Source organism: Nannobrachium achirus (assembly GCF_963921795.1).
Source record: "Nannobrachium achirus genome assembly, chromosome: 17".
NCBI classification, from domain to species: Eukaryota; Metazoa; Chordata; class Actinopteri; order Myctophiformes; family Myctophidae; genus Nannobrachium; species Nannobrachium achirus.
In genome coordinates, this window is record NC_137824.1 from 48637226 (window position 1) to 48658294 (window position 21069).

Consider the following 21069-nt stretch of genomic DNA (forward strand, 5'->3'; position numbering starts at 1 on the left):
CTACTACATTTTCTAGATGGGAATCTGAATTTGGTAATATTTTGCAAAAATAATCAAGAAATTAAAATAGTATCAAAAACGGATGACAAAACAAGCTTTTTGCAAAACTTTATTATTTTTTAAACAGTTCAACATCTTGGTACACTTTAGATATATTTACAAATATAATTTGTGGACAGGTCTTAGTTAGGTTTCAAAAGCCTCCAGAGGGAAGTTAATAATTCAAACGGTCGCCCTGGTCGGGTATAGACTGATTGTCATGGCCGAGGTAAGGACGTGACACATTAGTTATCTTTTTAATAGTTATATGACCAAGAAAGAAAAAAGTAAAAACTAAATCTCAATCTAAGGCACCATTCTATTCTACTCTGATGACGGTCTTGAGGATTAAGAATGCTTGGCTCGCCACTCAAGACCTCCATGTTGCAGAAATGTATAAGGAATTAACAAGAGTAGGTCCTCCTGGAGTATATATATATGTATCTGTTCAAGCAGCAACTGGAATGGTCCCCTAATAGGTCTGGTCTTATTTATGACTGGATGTACCCCAAGTGTAGCAAAAGCCTCTTAACAAGTGCCAACCCTAGGTTTCACTGCAAGGGGTTATGGAGTGGATAAGAGTGTTGTGGAGTTTGGGCTGTTAATAAGCATGCTTTTGGGTTATGGATCAAAAACACACGTCTGGATAAGCGAAGTAGACAAACAACTTTCATTTCCTTCAAGAGCAGCGCTGCACTTCAACTCTGAGGAGTCGGTACAGTAAAGCTACTCCTCAGTAACCTTCATAAATTCCCAAAGTCCTTTATCCAACACAGGTGGGAATGAAAACTGAACGTGGGCTGCTGTGGAAGACATGTTGAATGATTCAGGGGGGCATTTCATTGAATGTTACATTCGTTATGCTGATTAATCAAAACTAAGCTCTACACAGCCTGTAGTGTAGACAGAAGCTGGGTGTACAAAGCTGTTTTACTCAATGAGGAAGGGAGGAATAAGAAAAACAACAGGGTCCACAAACCACTAGTTTGGACTATTCAAGCATAGGGAAATTCAAGCTTTCAAATGTTATTTTTTTCTTTTTTGTATACACACCAGAAGACAAAACAATGGTCATGCAGGACAAGTCTACGGCCAAATATCACGTTGTTCATATCTAAATGTTTTGGGTGGATTGATTCACACTTTCGCGCGCAATGTACAAGCTGACAACACGACACATTCCGATTTCGTAGAAATTAAAAGCGCTGGAAACGGCTCTGCGCTCTCCCTACTTCTCCACTTTACAAGGGAATCAAGGCAATATTCAAGGCTCAGGGGTTTTAAACGTACACACAAATATACAAACGGTACACTCACAAACACTCAAACACACACCAATCCTTGGGCGACAAGTAGATCCACTCTCCCTGCCCTGGTTTTGCAGAGTTCTAAAGAGGGAGTTGTGTAAAGCTTGGGTTTTGAGGCTGGGCCCGACTATGGTAACAGCACTGACTGCCCTGCAGCGGGCAGGAGTCCAACACAACTCTTATTAGTACAGTAACAGACACCGAACATCCTGACAACACCGCTCCACCAAAAACACGGCTTCGCGGGCCTAATACTGATTATATACACAATGTAATAACATTTAAATATGTAGAAATATATTTTCATATATATATACTGTATATAAACAGACAGCCAAATTATATATTATAAAAAATAGTTGAAATGATTTAGCCATGGGAAGTATAAAAGCAGCAGCTAGTGTGTTCTCTAAAGAATCTTAGGCCTTAGTAGCAAAGCACTGGAACTGTTTAAAGGGAGAAGAAATAAAGCCACGCAGATGGAAGGGTAAAAGAAAGTGACCATAAAGAGTAACGCCTAATTTATACACCAACGTACGATGATGTATAAATCAGGCTTGACGCAGAAAAACGTTTTCGCCGCAGCCCTGAGGAACTTTAGGCATTGTGTGACAGAGAACCCCGGACCTTTCAAATTCAGTTCATGGACTAGTAATGTACATTATTCATATGTGCACACACTCTTTAGACTTTAGTGCCCATGAATAATAAGTCATGGACCTTATTTGTACAGAAACAACTGGCATTACAAGTTACGGTCCATCGCGTAGGCTAGTTGAGTGGAACAGATACATAGAGGCATAGACTACAGGCAACATCAACTTTCATCGGGTGCAATTAAATTAGATTCTGACGCATGTAGCCAACATGGAGTCTATATACACACATGTAAAACCTGTAAAGTGTCAACACCTCAGACAGTGACACCCGACCAAAACAAAAACAAAAAAACACCACATGAATGCAAACTTAACAGCCAACAGGTGAAACTTCACTGAACACATGTATTAATTACAGCGTTCTCTTGAATACCCACATTTGTTAGCTCCAAAGATAAAGTAAGAGGTCCTAAAGTCTCATTTATACTTCACAGAATGAAAGAAACTGCATTTGGGTTGATGAACAAAGTATAAATCTGACTTTACAGTTGGGAGTTGTGCTCCTTAAGCCCTCTACTGGTCAAGAAAGGAAAGACACGGGGTGAAGGAAGTGGGGAGTCTGGAGGGCTTTGGGAAGAGCGATGTGTGGCATGCATGCCAAGGGAGGGCACCATGTGATGCTGCACTTAGGCCCACATTTAGAACCTGGCATCACCAAACAGCACGCAGACAAACAAAGATCAACATCACCACTCACAAGCAGCTTGGGCGTTTGGGGACAAGACAGTAAGGCCATGTTGTCAGACGCTGTGGATAAAAAGCCACTGGATCAAATCCAAGACTCGATTAAACCTTAAATCACATTTCCCAGTTGGAATCGTAATTAAATCCTGAACCTGGGACAGTGCAAAACGCTCCACATACCTCAGCAGCCTCCCCACCACAGAATGTCTTAATGATCCTTCCGTTTCCTCACAATACCTTACACTATTCACAAAGCCATGAGTGTGCATGCATTCTGGAATATTCTTAGACAAGACAAAAAATAATAATAAGAAAAGTACTACACATGTGGGAACAGAATTTACATTAACACATAAGCCAAAATTAATAAATTACAACAATGCACCATTACAAACAAGAATAAAAAGAAACAAAATATGAACAAAACAAATTATAAAAGAACTGAGAATCAGTAGAAGAGAGAGAGAGAGAGAGAGAGAGAGAGAGAGGAGAAATGGAAGCAAGAACATTAAGGAATAATCTGAGATTTCCCTGAACTTGAATCATACTTGTTTCTTTCACGTTTTTTTTTTTCCTTTTCTTTTTTTTTTCTCCTCATCACACTGGGTGCAAACTTAGCACTGGGTGGGTGGACTCTCCCCTCCATCTGGTGGTCCTCGTCCGGGCAGGGGCGGAGCCGAGTGGAGCGGGTGGAGGAGTCTTTTTGAGGAGCTCGGCCGGACAGAAATTCTGGGAGTGCAACAGGAAGGCGTCCCCCCACAGTGAGGAGAGCAGCATCACATTTCTAACAGAGAGAGAGAGAGAGAAACAGCCAGTAGGTATTGGGGTTGGTGCGGGCAACATGTAAAGAAAATGCAGTAGTAGTTTCACACCGGAAAAAGGCGTGCGACGCTCTACAATAAACCCAAAAGAAAATTCAATCCACTGGGAGATCAGTCATGCAGGAATGCGCCCCCTCCTTACCGGACGCTATTATTGAATCCGTAGGAGACGGTGGGGGAAGGAGCGCTTCTTTTCCCTTCACCAGCGTCGGCAGGTTATAGCTACTCACCAGCGTCAGGGTTACTGAGGTTAGGGTTAAGTTTAGGCATAGTTTTACTGAGGGTAGGGTTAGGTTTAGACATAGTTTTACTGAGGTTAGGGTTAGGTTTAGGCATAGTTTTACTGAGGTTAGGGTTAGGCATAAAGGTTAACATTCACCCGCCACGGTCCAAGTGACCACAGCCGAGCACTCCAGACCTCCGCTCGAGCCAATCACAAGCCGCGCCTTCCAATTTATTCAACCCCGTCTCCTACGGATTCCATTATGGCTTACCGGACAGGGCTTCGATGGGTTGACTGGAGGAGTGGAGGTTGCCCACGGCGGTCCCCTTGTCCTCGAAGGCTACCCTGGGCCCGTCGGGGGCCGTGTCGCAGTCGTCGGCCTCCATGAGCGGTCGGCCCTTGCCGTGGACGTTGAGGTCGATGAGCTCTTCGAAGCTCCAGGGACCGGGTTTACCGTTTAGACCCGGGACCAGCGCCACCTTGTTGGAGTCCACCTCATTGAGGAACTCCGAGCCTTCCACCAGACGACTCTTAGGCACTGGACTGGAGAGAGAGGACATATCGTTGCTGTCGGGCAGAAACCCATCATCTCCATGTTTGAACTTTTTTTTGTAAATGTACATTTTATTTGTAAATTAATGCCCTACTTGATCATACTGTGCATACACAAAAAAATATCAAAAGTAGCAGATCTACAAGCTTGAAGCACGAAGCGATGCGTTTTGAGCTTGTCGATCTGAAACTTTTGCTATTTTTGAATTTGAACCCTGAATAGTTTTCTCCAGACGACATAATGTATTTATGGATAGATCGATACATGCCTGTCTTAACCACACAAACCCTAGTGTCCCTATTCTGGGCATGTCATTAGGTGAACATTCAGCAAAAATAGTTCACAATGCATTATAATGTGACGCATTGTGAGCCTGTAGATTGGCAAAGAGATTTGGTGTAGAGGGATAAAAGGAGGGGGCTCAAGATTAAGGCTTTGACCCGGTCAATTGGTTGAAGAGGTTATGTCACGGCCCGAAAACTAACATTAGATAGGGAGATAGGGTCGGCAGACAGAGACTACAGTACAGTAGAGGCGTCATCACTCATACATTAGCTGATCCTGATTTACTCCTTTTTTAATGACATACAGTCTTTAAATGAGGCAGGTCAACTGTACACACTGTGCAAGTGATCATCAAGAATTAATCTGCCCATCTATTTGATGTGGAAATCTAAAGCTATGTAGCAGATGCTTGGCTTTTGAAAATTATTAGCATTTGCATCACCTCACTTCAGTATATGGGTGGCAGTTACACACACCAGTAAGTACATTTAATGTTCATTTGCGCTCATTTAATGCAAATGTATGATAAATAATTATAGGGTAGCACGGATGATATGTCTGTCCTTTTTAATGCGCCAGCTGACTATATATTCTTGTAATTCTGTGCCTTTTTGGAAAATTTGTACTTAACGGAAAATCATTTATTATACTGATTTCCGACCACATCCATAAACTCTGGATGATACAAGCACATTACCAAGATCTCATTTCACTTTTCCTTCATTGTTAAAGTCAGGGGTAACATGGAAAACTTTATTTTGTGCTGTTGTGATTTCCTTAAACCAGGACTGTTCATCGGCGGTTACAAAGCCGAACCATAGGGCAAGTGTTTAAGGCACAAAATGCCCTGATCAGAGAGTCCCCAGTTTGGTTTCCGTCTGGTCTGACCATTTGCTGTATGTCCCCCAACAATGATAATATTGTCCCATGTCAGCCGCTGCAAGGGTGCAAGGGTGCAAGGGTGCCACAGCTTCAGTCATACCTCACTGCTTGAGTTTCATCCCCACTCATGCCGTTATTATTCTCTTGGTCATCAGTCTCTGGCTTTCCATTCACACTGCCCACGGGCTCCTCTCGTTCTCCCATCGGCCTGCCAGACGACAGGCCGTGCTCGTCTCTGTCGGCCACGTCCATGTCCATGGCGACGTCCCCCATCTGCTCTGCGTCGTTCTCTGAGAAGACAAAAGAGGGGAAGATGAGTCACGAGTCACGCAGAGACAGATGAGCCATTCATATAAAAGGCACAGACTTATGCCTTATTTCAAACATGGCAAAAATCTTGCAGATCAGCTATTTTGGGGGAAAGAAATGTAAACTTTACGCCTATAATGACTAGGTAGGGATGGGACGATATGAACATTTCATATCACGATTATTGTGACAAAAGAAATCGCGATTTACGATATTAGCGTGATAATCAAAATTCTTTATCCTGGGACAGAACATTTGCCAAAACATAGCAGATCTACAAGCTCACAACGCGTCGCTGTGAGCTTGTAGATCGGCAATTTTTGGGCAAAGACACTTGATAGAGAGATAGAAGACTGTATCGAGTACGTATACTGTACCTTTTACGAATTATAGAAGGTTTAAATGGTACCGGATATGCAGCTCGGCAAATAAAAGGTGAATTGATCCCAGTGCATGACAGAGGACAATATCACAATGAATTAAATCTCCACGATACGATTATCGTGAGTGTTTCTTATCACGATAAACGATAATATCGCTTATCGTCCCATCCATAATAATGACATGTCCAAATCGGGACATCAGGTAGAAAGTGGTTCAGGTGTAGCAGAATCACATACACCTGCATTGCAACCATGCATCAGTAGGCTGAAGCACAGACACATACCCCTGTATTCATAGTCCTCTCCGTCCTCTCCGTCCTCATCAATGTCTTGAGCATCCTTATCCTCGTCTCTCTGCAAGGGGAGACAGACGATGCATCAACAAAACGCACTCTGCCGACGAGCTCATTATCATAAAACGCTTGGCTGCTATAGCAACCTCACCTTCGCGTCGTTCTGCTCCCCTCCTCTTGTTCTCTTCATTATTTCCTCTATTCTCTGAAAGCGGAAAAGGGTGTGATCAGAATATGAATTAATCACTTCACTTTTATTCCTTATTGAAACGCTATAATGATGACGATGAAAACATTTAACTGTTGATGTGAGACTTGGGCCAAAAGTACATTTTAAACCAATGCAAAATAAATATAGCATCACTTTCTGTGATTTATGTTGCACCATCGAGTGGGTAAAACGATATTACATTCACCAATTCCTATTCGAATCAGTCCTCACTGTCATACAGCAACACAGCCATATGCTTTTTGTGGGTTCGACTCTAAAGCCCTCAGCCCCAGCATCCCTATTCTGGGGGGAACATTTGCCAAAAATAGTGGATCTACAAGTACGTAGAGTGAAAAATAAGTGTACCAAGTACGGTGTCAAGTATTGATGGTTTAAAGTCGGCTATGGGTCGTGACACAAAGTAGGGTCGCGGGAAGGTGCCATTGGTGTTGTGTATTGGCAACCAAAAAAAATGAAATGTGCGGTTGTCGCCACCAACCATAGAGTTAAAGGCAACTTGTCTACACACTCCGCCTCCAACACCGAGGGAGAAGCAGAAACACACAGACACACTGCAGAGGAATTATGTGAGCGGGACAGCTTAAAAGAGCCATTGTGGGTGTTTTTGTTACTCAGAGAGCGAGGTACATGCAATACATTGAGGTGATGGGGACGCCAAAAAAGTTTGTTAATAATATGGGGTCAAAAAGTTTGAGAACCCCTGGTTTAAGTGGTTAAAAAGACTGAGATTCTCTCCATCCCTCACCTTTTTCCTCTCCTGATGTTATTGTTACACTCATTGGATGTCAAAGCATTGTGGATAGTGCAGTACTTCTCCATGACATTGCAAATTAAATTCTAGTTCTTTAAACTAGATTGGTTACATATAGACATGTGACTAGTGATAAATAAGTAAGTCTACATGTACATTAGAGTTCTCAAATTCTGCCCGAGCCCGATGCTACCTGCCTCGGGCTCTGTCACTCAGGCAACAGAGAACAGGTGCATATCCCTATGTCTGTCTGTCTCTTTACCTCGCCAAAAAGTTTGTTAATAATATGGGGTCAAAAAGTTTGAGAACCCCTGGTTTAAGTGGTTAAAAAGACTGAGATTCTCTCCATCCCTCACCTTTTTCCTCTCCATGCGTTCATGCTGGTTCTGCTGCATGACGCGGTCTCTCTCCAGGCGGACCCTCTCCGCCTCCTCCAGGGCCCTGGCCTCGGCCTCCTCGCGCTCCTTCTGGAGCTCCAGCTGTCTCTGGGCCTCCTCCACAGCCTGCCTGGCCCTCTCCTCCTCCGCAAGCACCGCCTCTTCCTCCTCTCTCTTCTTCCTCTCCTCTGCCAGCCTCGCCTCCTCCTCCAGGCGCTTAAGGCGAGCCTCCTCCGCCAGGCGAGCCTCCTCCTCCTGTCTCAGCCTGCGGATGGCGTAACGAAGAGCTTGAGGTTAGGACCAGCCAATTAACAGGTGTTTTAGAACGATGACCTACTTAATCTTGCACATGGAGGTTAATCGAATAAATGAGGAACAGTTTTTCCCCACCTTACATCAACAAGTCAACACAAAACAATTCTAATACATTTTTCATAATATATATATAATAATATAATCTACTTTTTTGCAGAGGATCACTTTTACAACAACATTAGTGAAGCTGCATCTCCCCGGCCAGGGCCGGCCTAGCGGTCCGGGCACCTAGGCTGTATGTCACTCCCTCCTCGTTTCCTGTCTGTCTCCACTTATTCTATCAATAAAGGCAAAACAGCCCCAAAAAAACTATCAAATAAAAATATATATACAAAATGAATAAACTGCATCTCCCACCTCTCCTCCTCCTCCCTCTGTATTCTGAGTTGTTCCTCTCTCTCCTTCTGCTCTCGCATAAGTCGTCGGTTCTCTGCCAGGATCTTGGCAGCCTCAGCGGCTGAGTTGGTGCCCATCGTGGCCTTGGAGTCTGGAGGAACAGAGAGATGAAGGTTCGTTCAAGCAAAATCCATCTGTAACAATTTCTACGTCAAATTCATATTTTCTTTGTTTTAGAAATAGCTAATCTTTTACTCAAGGGGGACAACACAGGGCACAGGTTGATGATGTAATTTGTCCATGCGTGGTCCAGCAATAAACAATCACATTTAACCTAACATAACTAAAAAACAATGTAAGTGAGCAGCAAATGCATTCCATAGGGCTGGACCACAAATGAACAAATTACATCATTAACTTGTGAAATGAATTGGAAAACACAAAAAGAATGAAGCCTACCTTTCCAATGCTTCAAATCAAAACATACGTTTAGCTTGGTTCTTTTTAACTGTAATAATAATCAGTGTCTTCATTATATTGTCAATAGTGTTGTAACATATAGATTCGCGTTTGTGTCTCCAGGCTATGGGATCAAGGAAGTACTAACAGACATGACATACATTCGCAGGGGGGAGCGGAAACATTTCCATTGTAATGCCAGCTCCACCAATCAAAGATGTCGACGTCAGATGTTCCACTCATTGGATGTCACAGCATTGTGGATAGTGCAGTACTTCTCCATGACATTGCAAATTAAATTCTAGTTCTTTAAACTAGATTGGTTACATATAGACATGTAGACACGCGACTAGTGATAAATAAGTAAGTCTACATGTACATTAGAGTTCTCAAATTCTGCCCAAGCCCGATGCTACCTGCCTCGGGCTCTGTCACTCGGGCAACAGAGAACAGGCGCATATCCCTGTGTCCGTCTGTCTCTTCACCTCGCCACTGAAGCCTAACCAATGGACCAAGGATAATTGGTGATGCATACGGAAGTATAGCCTACTAGCGGCCTGGTTATTGGAATGACATCACAAACATAACCTTTGGATATGTGGTAATTCTGCCTCAGGGCAGATGTGAAAGCCCAGAATGCAAGCCAGATGAACACGTTTTTGGGTTTATAGATCTGCCCTGTCTGCTGCTGCTGTGTTTGGTGCACCACCGTTGAAGGACAGAATGTAGATCACACAGGCAGCGAAACGCCAGGGAGAGAGAGAACTAGAGATGTATGACAACAGGGATTTAACTTTAGCCTATTTTGTGCAGAACTTAGCATGTTCTATGAACAACTGAACACGTGAAGTTGCCATTTTGCCAACTATTATATGTCTGTTTTCTCACTCTGATATAATTTGAGACACTGATGCTGCCTACTGGCGATTTCTTTTTCCCTCTCTCTCTGGCTTTCGCGTTTTCAGGCCTAAAATGACGATAATTGTTAGGGCCCAGTAGGGCCCAGTTAAGGCCGGGCCTTAATTTTCAGGCCCATTGAGAACTCTAGTCTACATTGGATTGTTACGACATTATAGCCGATAATGAAATCTCTTCCGGCAACTCGCTGCGAAGGTCTATAATAGTGTTCAACAACTAGTTTATATCATGCCAATAGTAAGTAATACTGTGTGCAGACAGAGCATGCTTCTGTCCAGGAGGTGGCAGTGGCTGCATTCATTCCTGTGACAGGATGTGTCTCCAGCTGGGAGTTAATGGCTCCCCTGCTCCTCTGAGACTGTACTGCTAACTGACCTGCTGCCACGTCAGTCTCATAAAAACAAACCAAACAACTTCACAACAAACACCAAAACACCAACACATGACTGAAAGGACCGGGACATCAAAATAAAAGGAGGACACTGCAGCGCTTGTCATACAAAACTGACCCTATTCCTTATTGCAGCCCAGAACTGTCGCACACCTTTCTGTCAACATGCATAGGTGCAAACATCCTGGTCAGCGGCATAATAATCCCTAGTGACAAAGACACCCGTACAGGCATGCAGACCTATATGTCAGCAGACCATGCATTGGGCCTGGGCTCAATAAGCCACAATTACAATGGAAGGAAGTCGATATGGACAAAATAAGCGGACGGAAGCCACAGACTTTGCCTACGTGTCTTCCGTCATTGTTGACATTGGCAACACATTATGGTAGTAAGAGAGTTGTTTGGTATTAACCACTCAACATACATGTATTTTGTTGCATGACAAATAGTGAAAATAGCCTCAACATGTCGCATTGTGACCCGTTATGACCCGTCTTCCCTCACCGTCTTTGTCTTTGGCCTTGCTGGAAGTGGCCGAGGGGGAGGGAGAGGGACTGGGGGTGTGTTCAGCAGACAGAGGGGACACAGCCTGGACAGGGCACAGGTCCCTGGGCTTGGAGTCCCTCTTGCGCAGGGTGGGGGGTCCTGTAGGGGTCAGAGCCGGTTTCTGGATTGGTGGCGGTTTAGCCGACGTGGGCGCTGGGGAAGGGGGGCGCTGTTTCCCCCCGGGTGAAGGGGGGCGATTGCGGGGACTATGCCTGAGGAAGGTAAAGGGAGATTTACATGTTATGTTCGTCGGGATGGTTAATGGTACGCAGTCACAGTCACACAACTCAACAAATCCTCCCGGCTGTGCACGACAAGGAGGGTTTGGCGGTGTCTTACTTGGCTGCTGCCGGGGAGGGCGTCCTCTTCGGGCTGGGGTTGGGGGCCGGCGAGGGTGAGCGGTTGCGTCCCAGGGCATTGGAGGGGGAGGCCGGACGCTTGGCCACAGGCGATGTAAAGCGTTTGTCCTTCTGTAGTTCCACACAGAGAGGGGGAGGAGGAAGAGCACAGGAGTCAGAATTCATAAGACTTTCACTTTCAGTCTTAGCGGGTTCAGTCTTAATGCGTTGAGAACTCACATGGCTAATCCCCCAAATACCTCCAGGGATTAGAGCATGTCAACAGGCAGTTTCATAAACAAACATTTATACGTTATGTAACTAAATTGTTGGCAGCGACATCGGAGAGGGATCAAGTCTACACAACATGGCCATAATCACAGGTACGACTACCAGCAGGCAGCCACTGCTCACTCTACTCACTGTGCTGTGAAATCTTTTACAGGGATGGGTTCAGAAGTAGAAAAGTAGAAACTAGCAGGATTAAAGTGGAAACTAATAAATAACAGCCCATCATAATTGAAGAGCAGTAGTATGGTTAACATCCTTGAGGAGGGGAGCAGGGGAGAGATCCCGTCCTCACTCGTGACAAAGAAGCAACTGTAAAGAACGTCTAGAATGCCAACATGGAGAAGTGACCGTATCATTTGATTCACGAGACCCGGTGACTCAGTCTGTCTTCCCTGGCCTCTCTGCAGTAGTGCAGGCAGATCTCTGATGGTTTCAAATAACCCCGCTGAGGCGTGGTGGACATTAGGTGGCCATGTTGTCAGGCTTCTAATTCATCTATTTTTAATGCTCATGTGCCAAGCACTCTGCTGGGGCACGGCAAGGTCACCCACAGACACAGAGATACACATGTATTGTCGTATGTATGCACCTGCAGCCTAACCCTCCAGAAGATTATGTGCAATGCACACACATTGGATCAAATACGTGTTTAGGTAACATTTGCCAAAACTAACATAACACAGCATCATTGTGAAATCACAGACATACACAGATGTATAATTGCCAAATGAATATGCCAGATTTTAAAATAACATGTTTTGACTTTTGAGTGATGTGAAGTGGACATTCCTAGATAGTTAAAACATGCTGCTTGACAAAAATTATACGCTTTCAGACATCAACACTTTTCAGATGATCACCAGACACTTCATGACGAGGTACAGTGGCCCTCATTTATCAATGGAATTCATTTATCCAGCCACTTCCAGCGTATAAATGGGCTCACTCTGGACAACTGCTCCACACGGACTAGACTTTTCTCCCTTCTGGATTTCAAACTGCAGACTAAACTCTCCATTACAGTCACACTCACAACTGCCGACTCACTCTCAATTTTCTGCCGTAGTCTTAAAGGTGTCTCCACACCAAACAGCCTACTTCCAACGGCTCCAAACTGCCAGTCTGTTGTAGTCTGCTGGCATTAGTTGGCAAACTTGGCATTTAAAAGTCGAGTGATCATTATAAGCGACTTTGGTCTTGTTTTCCTGTAAAGTCTCTATTTGTGGGTTGCTTTTGTTGGGGCTTGTTTCTGAAGTGTAGTTGCTTATTTGGCCTTGCTTTCAAAATTCTTTTAGAAAATAACTAATGTAATAGAGCTCAAGTGGTGAAACTTTTGGTCTTGTTTTCGTAGACCTGGTCGCTTGGTTCACTAACAGAATCTGGCAACCGGAGATATTTCCTCTTGGTGCGGTGCGTTGATTTCTCTCACCAAAAGCACTATTACTAGCTTTGCTTTGGGGTCCATTAGTCTATAGGAATTGAGAGTTGAGATTGAGAATATGGTATTTCGCTGGTTAAAATGTGCGACGGGAAAATGTCTCTGGCTTATTTAGGCTTGCTTCTGGAAGTTCTGCACTGTAGCAGACTAGACTCTGGTCCATTCTAGTGGAGGATTTACCACCGACCGCAAGCACCGACTGAACAGGCTCAGTTTTCCATTGACGGGTTCCGCCAGCCTTATTGACAGCAAGCGCCTCTTGCCGATAAGCTCCCAATGGCTTCCTGTCGGCAACGACGCTTTTCGGCGGGAAATCGTCGGAAAATCTGTGCGGTTAAAAGCTACCTTAAGACTCATCGCTTCTTCAGACTCCACCTCACCCCCTAGCAAACTATTATTTCAATTGGAGCTATTTCACTGGCAACTGTGATATGTTTAATGTAGAGAATAGATATCCACATAATGTATTTATTTTCTTTTGTTAACAGTCAAAAGGGCATTGGCAATGTGGAAGCAGCTATGTTAAGTCTAGGTGACTCTGGACACGCAACCATCATCCCCAAGGCACTTTAAAGGACTGGTCATTTCCTCAAAAGTCTAGAAAGCATACTTTGGAAAATGGTCAGCAGTAATGTGACTCCAAATCACTGGGCCAAAAATGCAACCTTCTGCTTCTGTCTCTGTGGAGGACAGAGGTTGAGACAGTGAAGAAACCCACAGCCACAGGCCATTAACACCAGGCCCGAGGGTCAGGGTGTGGCTCTACTTTGCATGGTCTGACCTGTTCCTACTGCAGCCACCCTATTGTGGATCCCATTGTCTCTGGTTGGGACAATGTGGCCCTTCATGGCACGCAGGGGAACAGTTCGGCAGAAAGAGCCAGGCACCATGTCCCTACTGACTGAGACCCAGCTAGGCCTGATCACAGTTATCTAAGCTAACTTTCAATTCATCTGCATTAATGTAGCTGGATGAAATTAATAGTAACTAGAAGCTCGGCCGCCCGAAGTCATTAGTTTCCATCATTATGAACATGTTGCTATCCATGCTCACTATTTGGGGCATTTTGGCATACATAGAAATATTGCTAAAATAAACGATCTACAAGCTCATAAAGTGTTGCATCGCAATGCGAATTGATATGGACCGTTTTGGCCATAGTGGATTATGTATTTTGATTAATGGTACCACTGATTAGCCATTGAGTCCTGCCGCCAGCACTGACTACCGGTCATTGTCAGCCATTTCTAAATTGTATATTATTTAATCTCATATCTGCCAATGTTTGTTTACACAGCATAATGGTAAATGTTAATTGTACATGGACTGCATTTATATAGCCATTGTAGTATTTTTGACCCTTCAAAGCGCTTTACAATGTACTTCACATTTACCCATGCACGCACAGCCGCACACATTCACAGTACACACACTGGAGGAAACCATGCAGGCACCAACTTGCTCATTCAGAGCAGTTAAAGGACAACTTTAGTTTTTTACAACAAGGGTTCATATTTTAGATTGTAATTAAAGAATATAAAAGATGAGTGTTAAAATTATTTCATTTACTTCTTTCTATTGTTTTAGAGATTCTTATTTCAGTGGTTGGGGGCATGCGTACAAGTGGCTAAATATGTCATTTTACACAGAATAAGCCCGTTCCCAAGATACAACGTAACCTTTCATGGTTAGATGTGACTTATGGGGGCTAGAAGTGTTACTGTAATTAGCAATAAAGAAACTGCTGGCTTATTGTGTCTAAAAAGACATATTTAGCCACTTGTACACATGCCCCCATGCGTACGCATGCCCCACATTTTAGCACGGTAAACGTGATAAAACAATAGAATGAAGCAAATGAAAACATTTTAACACTCACTTTTTCTTTTCTCTAATTACAATCTAAAATATGAACCCTTGTTGTAAAAAACTAAAGTTGTCCTTTAAGGGTGGGTTAAGTGTCTTGCTCAAGGACACTTCGACACGCAGCCAGGAGGAGCAGAGGATCAAACCTGAAACGGTTGGATTCCAAGACAGCTACTCTACCTCCTGAGCCACTGCCGCATAAACGGCAAATAGAAATGTAGTTTCTATAATGCTCCAATGTTCAATTCGATGACAAAAACACAATTAAATCATTTATCGTGGACCCCAGGTAGACAAGCGAACACTTTGTGGGAGCTAATAGGGATTCTAATTTAAAATAAAGAATCGCCATTTGTATGAACATTAGCATCAACAAACATGTCATGATCATGACAGCCCTACCACCACACATCTGCAAGCACTAGCGAATACATCACAGACTAATAAATATACTTCGGTAGGATAAATGCAGACTGTATTTTCGATAATGAATATGTACAGGATTAAGAGCGTCTGCTAAATGCCTGAATTTTAATATGAGACATACCATGCAAAACACTGCTACTACTGGTAGTAGCAGTGGTAGTACTGTGGCATAACATCGTGACTGTATATGAGCAAATTCAAATCAACATTATGACCTCCGACAGTGAAAGTGCAGCAGAGAAACTGGTTTTCCCTATGACTACCATCTGACGGGGCTGTTTTGACAGGCAAATGTACCAGGATATTTGCATATAAATCTGGCATTGGTGCCTTGGATTCACTTTCCTTAAGCATGGTGATCCTGGCTTAAGTATTTGGCTGTCCATCCAAATAGCAAGGCATGATTTGGTTATCATTGATTTAAACAAGTTTTTCTTTTCATCTTTGTCCTGGGTCCCAGAGCACTTCTGGAAAAGTTATAAGATTACATTTCCGCGAGCAAAAATGTAACGTGTCATTAGTTCAAAATTGCTACAACAAATTGCAAAATGGTCAAAGCACTTTTCAGTCACTATCCCAAGGGTAACTGAGAATTGACAAATATTTTTCAGCACCTCTCAAGCAAAGCCAAAATAATTCAAAACATTTCTGTTGAACGGTGTAAAGATTTTTGCTGGTAATTGAGGAATAAACATACCATTTTCAACAACAAACTTATTTATAGCACTGGCTTATAAATCATCTCATTTTAACTAAACTGTATTCCAACTACTCTGACATTTTTTCCTTAACTAGCAACTCCTTGTTCTTTCTTATTATCTTTTTTCTGACTATATCTACTGTGTTCTATTCGTCTGTCATTCAATGTTATATGAGATACTTTAATGGTTTCCTGTGGAAATAAGCTTAGTCTTTTCTAGGATCGCCTTTTAGTAGACCTTGTACCAGTGAACTGTACCGTCATGAAACTGTACCTTTTCCTATGCAAACTTCTAATAAAGTCTTCAATCAATCAATCAATCACTCCCATTTTTATTTTTTTGTCTCATTCCTAAGACAATAATTAGATTTTAGTAAATGTACCCCCATTGATTCCGGATGGAGACCCGAATGCATTTGGGTCCCCACTCCCCATCCGGAATCAAAGGGGGTACATTTACTATAATCACATTTTTGTCTTAGGAATGCGACAAATACAAAAAAGTATTATTGAACTCAAGTCTCCATGGCGTGAGTAGTCAATAGAAAAAAAGTCATTTTGGGGGTGAACTACTCCTTTAAAGGGATATTTCATAAACTAAAACTAAAACTAAAAACCAATAAGGCTTTTGGGAGCACCTGGGACAAGTTGCTTGATTCATTTGATAATAATTTGATCAGACACGCCCCCTACCTACACAAACATTGTAACTCCATTTTAACCATGATAGATTCATCGAAAACACCTGTCTTTACTTTTCCTCTGGGACAAGCTCATAGCAACAGCAAGCCTACATCCATAGCAGACTTGTTTTGACTGTACCAAATGTTTTAGCCCGTTTAACATTTTCAAAATAGTTTATAATGTCAAATGTCAACAGACATTTAACACCTGTAACTATTAATTAGAGGGTTAGGGTTAGACTAAGATTTATGGGGACAGGCCAGAATTATTATAGAACAAGAAAGAGGCACTCCGTGGAGTGCACATCTCTGCCGGGAAAGGCTCGTTATTTCTATGTGTCATTAGTTCAACTAAGGGTGAGGTTTTAGGGTTAGGTTTAGATTTAGTTTTACTGAGGTTAGGGTTTGGATTAGGTTTAGGCATAGTGGTTAACATTCACCCGGTTAGCATTCACCAGTGTCGAACTAATGGGACGTCGAACAAATGCTACGTCGCAATATCGTCACGCTCCCATCTCTGCCAGGAGTAAAAGCATAATCTCTGCCTTCAAAAGACAAAATAAATAAATAAATAATAAGATTCAGACTGTGAAATACCCGACTATGTGATTTCAAAGACATCAAGTATGCACAAATGATTCGTTTTTACTCAGAGAGCCTCCATCTGACAGAACTTCATCAAAATAATTAATTCTTAAACTTTTCGGCACTGTATATAATAAGTATTTCCAACACACTTGTTTTACATTTTATGCTTTGTAAGTAACATTTGTATTTTGTACAATTCTGCAAAAATAATAATAACAGGCTAAGGCAGTCTTCCAACCTTTAAAGTATTGTATAAAACAAAGCATTTCCAAAACACTCGTACAAATCTTTACCTACAAAGCATAAAATTACAAACATGTCTGCAGAATAAATGAAAGCATTGCACGTGTGTATGAATGAATCGGCACCCGGCATTCTGTATACGGCTATCAGTGATCTAACAACCCTGGCCTCTTTGCACAAAGCAACTTGTGTAGTGGACAATGAGCCGTAACCATTCAGCCACTGAATGAACATTGTACTGCTGTGCACGGGTGGTGCATGAGGTGGTTGGTTGGGGGTCTTACCATTGAGGGGTCCAGGGCTCCGTCTGCAGAGGCGGACGTGGTCATGCCACTCTTCTGCCGGTCGATGCTGCGGCTACGCAGTGGTCCACGCGGCAGGTGCAGCGGGCTGGCGGTGGCTGAGCGAGGACACAGGTGACACTCTGGTCAAGGATACAAGTCATCGCAGGGGCCAGGGGAGCACAACCAGCGGGAGTGGGGGAAGCAGCCGAATTGGATCGGCGAAGCGGCAAGAAAGGCAGGGGGCAGAACGGGAGAATGGAAGGAGAGAGAGAGAGAGAGAGAGAGAGAGAGAGAGAGAGAGAGAGAGAGAGAGAGAGCAAGAGAAAATGGCAGACAGAAAGGCAATGGTAGAAAAGAGAGCAAGAGAATGGATGTTTTCGTAAGGGAATAAGAGCACAAAAAAACAAAGCTCCGTGTTAGGTATGACTTTTTAGCGGCACACTGCTTGGTTTGTGAAGCTTATGAGTTGGGGCTGCAGGGATGAGAATGAGAGACTCGTATACAAAATATGAATAGCCTGACAACTCTGTGGCCAAAGCCTCTAGATAAAATACTGAACGTTCAACAACACAGATAACCAACAGACAACGTGGGCAGTGGACACGTACCACCACCATAGCAATAAGGGACACATCACACAAAAGACCCACAGCACACCAAGCAATGGCCCACCAAGCATCAGCGGTTCACATAAAACATGTTGCACACACGCACACACACATACATACATACACACACACACACATGCAATGCATAGATAAAACACCACAATATCCACAACACAACTGTTCCATTAGCAACACTGAAAGCATGCTGAACATTGATACATTTAGTTTTAGCTGTATTTTATTGATAAAGGTGCAAAAACTAAGGACACCTCCTTAGAACTGTAAATAAGATATCGGATATGGTTCTGGGATATAACCGATCGTATGGTTGCAACGGTGGCAATGCTCTCATAAGAAAAGAAAATGATTGAATCCTGAAACAAAACATGTGGAGGTGCAGACTGTCTTGGCTAACCAATTTCCAGTGGCTAACGTAATGCTACTAACAAACCTTCGTGCCAAATGACGGAAAAGTAACCACAACTTCCTTGGAGGGAAGTCTGTAGTTAGCTAGTTGACTAAGCACTGTTGGTCCAACAGTTTTGCTGTGTCAGATTGGGGGATTAGCAATGATAATCCTAAAGCCCAGAGAGTTCTCCCTACAAGTGCCACATCACACAATGTGGCCCGTAATCCTGACCAAACACTGAGCAGCGATGAGGGCTGTGAAACACCCTACCACTGTTTCTCCTAAAGCAGGTACGTGTCATGTTTCTGCAGGGCTATATTTAGTGGCCGATCTATTGCGCCTAATGGGCTTATAATGGCTGATCAATAAAAACAGCAGCTCTAAAAATCAACTGAGAACATCTCAACAGTTTCCATGTGAATGAAATGTTATTTTCTTTATGGTTCCACCAGGCCATTGTGAATCGAGCCATACACTCAAAAACCACACTGATCACCTTGGGTCATCGGATGTGAACGCAGGCCTATCAGTGTTTGCTTAACAGCAGCAGCTGTCCCCATACTGCAGATCATTTCCACCCCAGCATTGGGCAAGAAAGAAACAGCACACTTCAGCACAAACTGAGGCATGTATGCTAGCCGAGCGAGATAGGAAAATGAGCATAAATGGCTTCAGAGCATATCAAACTACAGTATGCAAGTGCTGACTCAAAACCCAAGTTTGGGTATGTCCTGTGTTTTGATTAGCACAAGTCCCAGTCAGGTCTGATATTCCCCATCTGTGGTAGTTCCTGAAGGACTGGAGAACCCTGGCTCTCTAGTCTTGTTCCCACAATGCCATGTAACAAACAACGCTCTGGCCGTCGCGTGACTGAGGTAACAGGTAAGCAGCTTACAGCAAATCTCAGCGTGGACACTGAGGCGACGCCAACATACTGTACTGCTACCAGCCAAGTCCCTCTCTGCCCAACGCAACAGTCTCAGACCAGAAGTGCATGTGAGCTCAATCTGACAGAGTATGTGTGTGTGTGTGTGTGTGTGTGTGTGTGTGTGTGTGTGTATGATATGCATGCATTTGTGTGTGTCAATATTTCCAGCGAGTGACTTTGCTCACGTGAATGTATTTAAATACGGTATAATTAGCATTCAAAAGATCAGCAGCCTACGCAAGCAGCTTTCAACTGCAAGTTGCACTACAATACTCCAACCACCGGTCGTACATTTCAACCACCACCAAAAGTGTCGACATTGAGGCCACAGTTAGCTTCACAGTGATTGGTGCAGAAGGCAGCTGCAGTGAGTGAGGGTCTGCGATGGGAAGTGGGAAGTGAATATAGCAACATACTTATTTCAGAAAAACGTTAGGATTTAGAAGACATTCTGAGCTAGTGACTAGCTAGTGAGTCGATACTGACAGCTTGGCAGACTCTAGCGATGGAATGAGTTGGGTGGGGCGGGGTGGGGTTTTTTGTCCTCTCTGTGGGGATGGAGGGGTCTCCTCTGCGACCTGGCGTTTCCCAGGGACCCTGAGCGCAACGGTGGGGGCCAGTGGTGGGCAAGGAGGTAGGGAGGGAGCGCTTCGCTGTGTTCACTTGGACCGCACGGAGATGCCGAAAGTCGGGGGGACGAAGATTTACAATTCTGTCCATAACGGCACATAACTCGGTAACGGCGCTGAGTCGGCTCATGCGTCCGTCGCAATGCTCGACGGCGCGACTCGCTCGCTACCGCCCACTCGGCGGTGGCTCACTTGGCTCATGGTTGCCTGAGACGGTGCGCCTCCGTCGTCATCACCGAAAACAAGCGCTCCTTTCCCTTGCAGCCCCCCGCGCCCCCACCGTTGCGCTTAGGGTCATTGGGAAAAACGTGGACGCGTCTCCTCTGTAGAGGTTACCTGGGGCGTTGGCTCCTTCCGCTGACAGGGCGGCAGCGCTCTTGCTCCTAGCTAGTGAGGCCTGGGTGGGGGTGAGCAGGCGACTAATGACACCTCCGTCCACGATGCCGGCCAGCGGCCTGCGAGCTACACGACGAGAAACCACCCCACAGAAGAAAAGAAAAAAAAAAGTCCAAGAAGAAAGAGGAGGCAAGAGATGCGGGGAGATGGGGGGAAAATAACACAAAGAAGGGAGTTTGGGGGGAGTGAGTGGAGTGTGAAAGGTTCACCATGTGATTTAAACCAGCAGGAGAATCAACATAAAAGAACCAGAGGTTGCGTCTGAATAGTCTCACATGGGTTCCTTCCTTTTCAATGTTTGCCCACATCTTTTCACATCTCATTATCACCCAAGGAAACAAATGAGAATAGGAAAGGAAGGCATGGAAGAGTATTGAGACCCAGACCAAAAGACTGATTGTCCAGTAACTGAGGAGTGATCAAAGTGGAGGGGAAATGGGGTGATCGTGGTTCCTTGATGCAGAAGAGGGAGGGGC

General features: G+C 44.0%; 1 protein-coding gene across 3 annotated transcripts in view; it reads right to left on the bottom strand.

The window, feature by feature from the left end:
* Nucleotides 1-151: 151 nt before the first annotated feature.
* Nucleotides 152-21069, bottom strand: part of map7d3 (MAP7 domain containing 3) — a 45360-nt gene continuing 24442 nt past the window's right edge. For 2 of the 3 annotated variants that reach the window (XM_080745445.1, XM_080745443.1), the window contains 11 exons: nt 20534-20659; nt 17624-17763; nt 11106-11236; nt 10725-10978; nt 8471-8600; nt 7778-8063; nt 6590-6643; nt 6430-6499; nt 5554-5743; nt 4005-4276; nt 152-3473 (listed from right to left, as the gene is read on the bottom strand). In XM_080745445.1, the coding sequence (XP_080601571.1) occupies nt 3466-3473; nt 4005-4276; nt 5554-5743; nt 6430-6499; nt 6590-6643; nt 7778-8063; nt 8471-8600; nt 10725-10978; nt 11106-11236; nt 17624-17763; nt 20534-20659 (1661 nt within the window). In that variant the 3' untranslated portion in view covers nt 152-3465. The remainder of the gene's footprint in view (nt 3474-4004; nt 4277-5553; nt 5744-6429; nt 6500-6589; nt 6644-7777; nt 8064-8470; nt 8601-10724; nt 10979-11105; nt 11237-17623; nt 17764-20533; nt 20660-21069) is intronic. The other variant, XM_080745444.1, reaches the window with a different exon arrangement.